The 7,653-nt window shown below is 49.0% G+C and overlaps 1 protein-coding gene across 4 annotated transcripts in view; it reads right to left on the bottom strand.

Moving 5' to 3' along the window:
• Myom2 (myomesin 2) overlaps nucleotides 1-7,653 on the bottom strand; it is an 86,883-nt gene that overhangs the window by 63,811 nt on the left and 15,419 nt on the right. For 2 of the 4 annotated variants that reach the window (XM_031339192.1, XM_031339189.1), the window contains exons 2-3: nucleotides 2,419-2,536; nucleotides 696-854 (exon numbers count right to left, since the gene is read on the bottom strand). In XM_031339192.1, the coding sequence (XP_031195052.1) occupies nucleotides 696-854; nucleotides 2,419-2,525 (266 nt within the window). In that variant the 5' untranslated portion in view covers nucleotides 2,526-2,536. Of the gene's footprint in view, nucleotides 1-695; nucleotides 855-2,418; nucleotides 2,537-6,310; nucleotides 6,566-7,653 lie in introns of those variants that run through there. The other 2 variants (XM_031339190.1, XM_031339191.1) reach the window with 2 other exon arrangements.

Below are 7,653 nucleotides of genomic sequence, written 5' to 3'. Positions count from 1 at the left end.
TTTGGTTTTGAGAAATGTTAGAGAGCAGTTGGAGAGATATACAAGGATATGAAATATTTGGATGTTAATTTTATTCTCTTTAACATATATTTTTAATTGTTGTGGCTATTGTGTCTATGAATGCAGATGCAGGAGAAAGCCCGAGATATAAGATCCCCTGCAACTGGAGCTCCAGGTGATTGTGAGTCGCCTGGGAATCAAACTCAGGCCCCCTAGAAAAGCAGCAAGTGCCTTAGCCACGGAGCCATTCCTCCAGCCCTCCTTGTGTTAATCAGGGCAGACCAAAGTGCAGCTAACAGCTGTTCCACTATCACCTGGATTTTGTAACTTTAGGACTGACATTTTGGCTGGCTCTTCTCTTTCCTATGACAGCGCACCCTCGTGAGCCAAACCCCATTGAAATCTAAGATATGATGATTTATAGAACCCTTCGCAGCCCTTGGTGTTCATGGAGACAGCTGTTTAAACACTGGCTGCCTCCTCAAGAGATGACCTTGCTCCAAGGGACAACGGGCCGTGATGGAAACTCAACTGTGGAGTCTGAGGCACCTGATGCTTGAGCTTAGAGAAAGGTGGGGATCTAAGCACAGAGGATAAGTCAGAAGCAACATCTCAGCCCTGGCCAGTAGGATGATGGAGAGTCAGTCCAAATTCTTTGTGTGGACAGCAGCTGACAGGGGACACAAAGAAGTTACCTATTTTCATTTTCAACTTCCTCCTCTTCTGATGCGCTCACCCGCTTTGCACAGACCCTGCAGGTGGTCATCGCCCCAGCAGAGCTCTGACTAGAAGCTCTCTTCGAAGAGGACCTCTCTGTAAGAGATCTCTGGGAGGATGACTGGGTGGTTGCCTGCCTGAGCAAATGGCAAAATAATTAGATGTGCCGGAAAATGACTAACACTTATGCTAACACACAATGCTTCCTTTCTGTACACCGAACCCTCCTGAAGTCCACACATGCACATCCAGAGCAAAGGCACACAAGTACACATACATCTACGTCCATACAGATGCACCTGAGCATGCCTGCATTCCTGTATACGCACACATACTTCATACAGAGGTATATACATACACCAATATATATCACACAATCACAAACAGGCAGGCATATCTGTGGATAAACACACACATGCCCATACACACAACTATACTTGTGCAGACACTCATGTACACTGATATATATACACATATATGCATGGGTACACCTAAACCCAAGCCTATGTTTTTCGCATATGGTGCCTTCCATTGGTCTGCAAATACCCTCTGAAAAACACTCCCCCTGAGTTCCCCATGGCGGATATCCCTTCTCTTCCAGCTATTTCTGAACCATACTTTTGGGTTTGCAGCCAGCATTGGGTGTATGGTGTGGTGTGTGTGTGTGTGTGTGTGCATGTGTGTGTGTGTGTGTGTACGTGTGCGTGTACATGTGTGTGTGTGTATGTGTGTGTGCATGTGTGCGTGTGTGTGTGAGTGTGCATGCGTGTACGTGCGTGTATGTGTGCGTGCACATGCGTGTGTGTGTGCGTGTGTGTGCATGTGTGTGTGCATGTGTGCGCGTGTGCATGTGTGCGCGTGTGCGTATGTGTGCACGTGTGTGTGTGTGTGTGTGTGTGTGTGTGTGTGTGTGTGTGTGCATGCGTGTGCTGAGATGGACTGCAAATGTTTGGCTTTGTTTATAGCAAGGGATGGCAACTAAATGAAAACCACAGACATTTCTAATTATAGGATGCTGGTGACATGTGGTAGGCACCTACAGCAAGAGAAGGCCAGCCTCAGAGGTCTCTTCCTGCCCTCTAATCAGCCCACTGAAGCTGTAGATGTGCTGCCCATAAACAGTGCCAGGGAGGCACGAGCTGCAAGCTGGAGGAGACTTCGTCCTTCAGCAGCTTGGCCAGGAAGAGATGTCATCTCTCAGAAGCTGGAGGTGGATTGGATTCCAGCTCCCCTTGGCAGACAGGACCCTCAAGGTGTCACACCCGTGCTATCAGGTAGGGGAACTGTGATTAACGCAAACCATTTCCATTTGCCTTGTCATCAATGAACCCTACCAAGGTTCTTCCCCTTGCTTTCTTCCTCACTGTCTTATATGGTGGGTGACTTTAAATCCCACTGCTGGAAGACACCAAAGGAAGAGCATAAAGATCAGTGGGCTTGTACTGAGTATTCTTGGGCATGTCCACCATGGGGCTCAGAATCAGCTCGCGGGCCACAGAGGATACACGACAACGCCACTCAGATGGGCCATTCAACCCAACCAAAAGGGATGTGTACATCAGAGATGCTCTCTTCCCTGCTTTCAGACTTCCCATAATCCATTTCCTCCCTAGATCTCAGGGAACAGCATAGTTCCTAACCAGAAAGTACCAAAGCCACACGCAGAGAATCGTGGAGTCTGGCCAGAGCCTTTCAACTTACTTTTTTGATGCATATTGGTCCAGGAGGTACCTGGTTTGGATGTTTCGATATGACTGGTCAAAGTGCTTGTGTCTTTTCTGGTAGAAAGGCACTGCAACGAGGGACATCTTTGGTGTTCCTGAGAGAGAAAGGAGTATGAGGAGTCAGGTCCTGTGCTCTCTGCCTTTCACCTTCTGCATTATTACAAAGGAGAAAAATTAAGCTGAGACAGCACTGTGGGAAAGGTGTGCTTGCTATGCAAACATGAAGACCAGAATGAGGTTCCAAGCAGCCATATAAAAGACTCAGTGCTACATGCCTGTAACTCCAGGGCTGGAGGTGGCACAGTGGAGAAGGGAAGAGTTCAGGAGCTCACTGGCCTGGTAGTTGAGACAGATTGGTGATCTCTGGGTTCAGTGAGAGACCTTGCCTCATGGCAGTAAGGCAAAAAAAGTTCAGAACAATTGAGAAATACTCATAGCATTGATCTCTGACCTACACACACATACACACATTCAGAGAGAGAGAAAGACACACATACACACAGAGAAAGATACACACAGACAGACAGACAGACAGACACACACACACACACAGAAATACTCATGGCATTGACATTGATCTCTGACCTACACATACATTCAGAGAGAGAGAAAGACACACACACACACAGAGAAAGATACACACAGAGAGACAGACATACAGCCACACAGAGACAGAGAGACCCACACAGAGAGAGATAGACACACACTAAGGAAGAGAGACAGGTGACACACAGAGAGAGACAGACAGACAGACATAGACAACACACACACCCAGGAAGAGAGACAACTGACACATACACACAGAGACAGGGAGACATACACACTCAGAAAGAGAGACAGACATACACAGAGACAGACAGACAGACAGATAGACACACACACAGAGAGAAACACACATACACACACACACACACACACACACACACACACACACACACACACACACACACACACACACACACACACACACGAACAGTTACTCTGATCCCAAGATAGGGAAATGGGGATAATTCACAGATAGAAATCATCCTCGACTATAATCACGAAGCCCACAGACTTCTCTGGGACCCAGTTTTATTTTTCGTTAGCTTCCATGAAAATAGGAAAAACATGGCTCTGTGTTGCACTTCATTCCTAGCTTAGCAGTCTTTGTAGAATGCCTACTGTGTCCATGGAAGTGCAGAAAGCCGTGTGAGCAAAGAGGATAAAAATAATTTAAACAGATTAGAGGAGTAAACACATACTTGAACTGACAAGAGCCCGAGGCCACAGAGATAGAGCGACCTGCAATGGAGAAGAGAGGGCAGCCAGAAAGGCCCCAGCAGGGAGCATGTGGCCAGGGCCCTGAGGAGTGACTATGCTGCAGACAGAGGTCAGGCGACAGGAAGGGCTCAGAATCATGGTGGTGGGAACATGGTGTGCAGTGCAGAGCTACTCGGTGAAGGTTGAAGCCATACCAGAAACTTCCAGTAGTTGACCCAGGGGTCTCCTCCCCCAACCCTACCCCTGGTGCCTCCAAGTGTCATCTGAAGTCATGAACCTTGGGCTTTGGATGGGACGGTTGGAACAGAGGCAGGAAAGGACAAACCAAGTCAGCACTGAAACCCCAGGATGGGAGGAAGTGAGCAAGTCTGAGTGGAATTCTCCCAAGAGATCATCGAGAGATGCAGGACCATCTCAGGAGTTACATGTGTTCATCCCGTGCCTGCCTTCACCCCAAGGAAATAAAAGCCATGCCTCATCCATGCCTCATCTGGTCATCTCTGCACAATCTCCCAGAGGCAGCTTTCCTACATCTCAGTGGCCCTCAATTTCCCAGATAAGACACAAAGAACTGGTCAAACATGAACATCTGCTGTTCAGCTGAGAAACTCCCAGCCCAGCCCTGGGGCCACCACTCACAAGGGTGGGTGCTCAGGATGGGAACGTAGGGGTAGCTCAGAGAGGAGACTGCCCTCACCCCAGTCTCCATCATCCAACCCACCTATAGATTAGAAGACTCACTATATTGTGTCATTTACCCCATGATCAATTCCGGTTACGACTGTGGGGATTGAAGAATTACAGAACTGAGGAAGATCCAAGCAATTAGCCCAGCCCACCACCTACTGCCCGACGTCAGTAAACTTCTATCTTGGGGCCTTTTATGCTTTGACATGCTAGCATACATCAGTATTCTTAAAATCGACTTGTGATCCAGCCATCTCCTAGCCCAGAGGCCGTGTGTGGATCCCACAGAGTATGCCATCATACACAGGCTACAAATGTGTAACAAGACATTGTGCCCTAAGGGCCACACAGAACCAACCCAGCCAGCCTTCAAGGAGAACTCGGAGGTCAAGTGCCAGGCTCTAAACTGAAGCCAAACTTGACTCCTGCTCTGTGAGGAGGAGGAATCATGCTTGGGGCTTACTCCTAATCTCTCCAGCCCTGATATTCCACACTGAATCTATGTAACAGCTGGCACTGAGCTTGGTATAGAGTAACAAACAACAGGACCCGTGGCTGCCTCTGTCACACAGTCACTGTGACACTGAACTGTGACACTAAACCCTAGATAGGAAGGTATACCCTCTCGCTTTAACATAGGAGCTGTATTTCAGCAAGACAATCACCAAAAGAGATCTGCTGCCTGTGGCTGCACGTGCTGTCTCTGAAGCCGTGCATATGTGTGTGTTGGGAGGGGAGGGGAGAGTAAAAGAAGAGCCACCATTACAGAGGTAGCCACCATGGATTCCTCTCTAGGATTTCTTCCTGGGTCTATCTCCTGATGAGTACTTCATCAGAAACCATAGACGATCGTATCACTCCGCATGTTTACTTCCATACCTGTGTGTGCTATGTTAACCTTCAAACTTGTTTGTATCTCTTTGCAAAAAGAACTCTAAACACATGCTACATCCCTAGCTCCGTCCAGCCATGTCCACCAAAGAGAGCCACGCGCACTTGGCTAAGCCCATGCTTCTGTGTATAATGTAACATGACAGATCATGTAACATCTCGATGATCTTGCTATAGGCTTGGGACTCTGTTCCCTTTATGTGGTCTGATAGTCCCACTCAATGCCCCAGGCACAGACAGCATACAGTGTGGTGTATCATCTCTGACACTACTCCCACACTGCCGCTGCCGGGTGGGCCTGGAAGTCTTCAAACACTTCATGTGTGAGGAACACACACTTTGTAGTGATTAGTGAGGAACCGCTGACCTCAAGTGGTCATGTTTCCTGGGTCCCTTACTCTGCCACACCAACCCACTGTGGATATGCCCTCCTGGGGGGCCTTTGACAAGGGCCATAGCACTTTACTGCACTTACCCCGTATGTTTTGTTCCCTTATATCAAAGTCAGGATTGCTGAGTGCTGAGAGAAGTGCAGGCACTCTCTACTCCACCCATTTTCCAAACCACAGCTTTTGGAAGCAACTGACGTGTGCCCGCCGAGGCTGAATCCAAGACCACTGGAGGGAGCGCCACAGACTTGCTCCAGGATAATGCAAAGCTGAACCTGTGCACCTGACCCCCCGTGCCTGGGACCCTCAGCTCCCTTTCTCTCTTCAGATTGCTATCAGTCTCATGCCCAAGACATAGAACAGGAAACGGGGGGGGGGGTGGCACATGGAACCCAGCATGTGCTCTGCAGTCATCGATGACTCCTTGGGACCTTACACTCCAGAACCGCCCTGAGCCAGGCCAGGCTCCTAACCCAAGTTATATCAATGGAACCCCGCAGAAGTATATCTCTGTGGCCCAGTAAATGCTCTGGGGCTGCAGCTGAGGAGAACCGGGTGCAGTGAAGTGAAAGGGTTCACCCAGCCTAACACTACTACTGTCCTCTTTAAGAAATATTTCAAGCGCCCCCCCACACATACCCAAAATGATGAGGAGTACCTCCTCTCCAAAGGTCAGGTTCGGATGATCCCCTGGAGTTCAGGAAACAGAAAGGCTTTGGCTCTAGAGACCTCAAAGCCTGAATGCACGCAGCTCAGCCGGGCTTCTGTAAAACCAGGGGACTGAGCTAATGCCAGAAATATCCCTCTAAATACCCCTCGCCTCCAGCAGCGTATGTCCATGGCTGGACGGAGCTAACATCAGAGGCCATGCTGACCAGTAACGCTATGCTCAGCCCTCTCAGGAGCACGCCCCACCCAACCTACTGTGCATTCCAGCAGAGCCAAGACACCAGCTGCTCTCTGACCACTCCCAGACACTTTCCTCCTCAGCCCAGCTCTGGAACCACACCCGAGAGGCCCCTGACACGTTTAGGAATCATGACACCATCATGGAACTCTAGCCCATTCCCCCAGTGCTAGGACTGCGTGTCTTTGATGTACCTTATTCTAAGCCCTCCCTGCAAGGAACAGTGGGAACAATCCCATTTGTGACACTAAACCCAGGTTTAGTTTGTGAGGATATGTCAAGTTGGCACCGTTAACTCCTCTGCAATTAAAGAATTACTTCTACAGCTAAAAAGGACAAAGTTCACAGATGCATGGAATAAACGTAAGTCATGAAAGAGGAGAATCAATCACCTGACCCAGAGTTGACCACAAGGGACAAGCCCTGACTTCATGAAATGAGCTTTTGCCCACCTCATTCACATTGGAACCTACTTGTCCAAAGGCTTTTCAAAATTGCCAAAAAGGACCTCTCACCACCGAAACCAACAACTGGGCACAAATGACGCCTTAGGAGGCACTGAGAATCAATTAAACATGGCTGGGTTCTGCAGGGCCCCTCTTTGAGAGCCTTGGCATAAGCTATGGAGGGATACAAGTTTGTCTTCACAGAGTCCTCAGCTGTCTGTGAGGACCCACAGGCTCCCCCAAAATGCTTCGATAGTATCAAATTTGACACAGGAAATGATCCCAGGAAGCGCCCACTTGGGTAAGTCTTACAGCAACCCACAGTGCCACCTTACTTCACAAAAGAAAATGAAGTCAGCTGTTAGAAAACTGCACTAGTTGACAGTCTTCCCTTAGTCTGCGTATAGCAGTCCCTGGGTGTTAAGGTTCCCAATTCACGTGAGTTCCACACAAGTTTGCTGCAGATATGATTCAGCACCCCCCGCCCCCAGAGCATTCCGCAGCCTACTGCACACTTTTGCTCCACTCTGTCTTTGCAGAGCCAGAGGTGTCAGTTGGTGAGCTCATGGGCACAGCATCTCCAGAGGGCACATGGAGTTGGCGTGAGCCCCAGAGACTAAGTCCTTGGC

The sequence above is a fragment of the Mastomys coucha genome, unplaced genomic scaffold, assembly GCF_008632895.1.
Source record: "Mastomys coucha isolate ucsf_1 unplaced genomic scaffold, UCSF_Mcou_1 pScaffold22, whole genome shotgun sequence".
Classification (NCBI taxonomy): Eukaryota; Metazoa; Chordata; class Mammalia; order Rodentia; family Muridae; genus Mastomys; species Mastomys coucha.
Note: the sequence above shows the minus strand (reverse complement) of the source record. Positions and strands in the feature narration are given on the sequence as shown.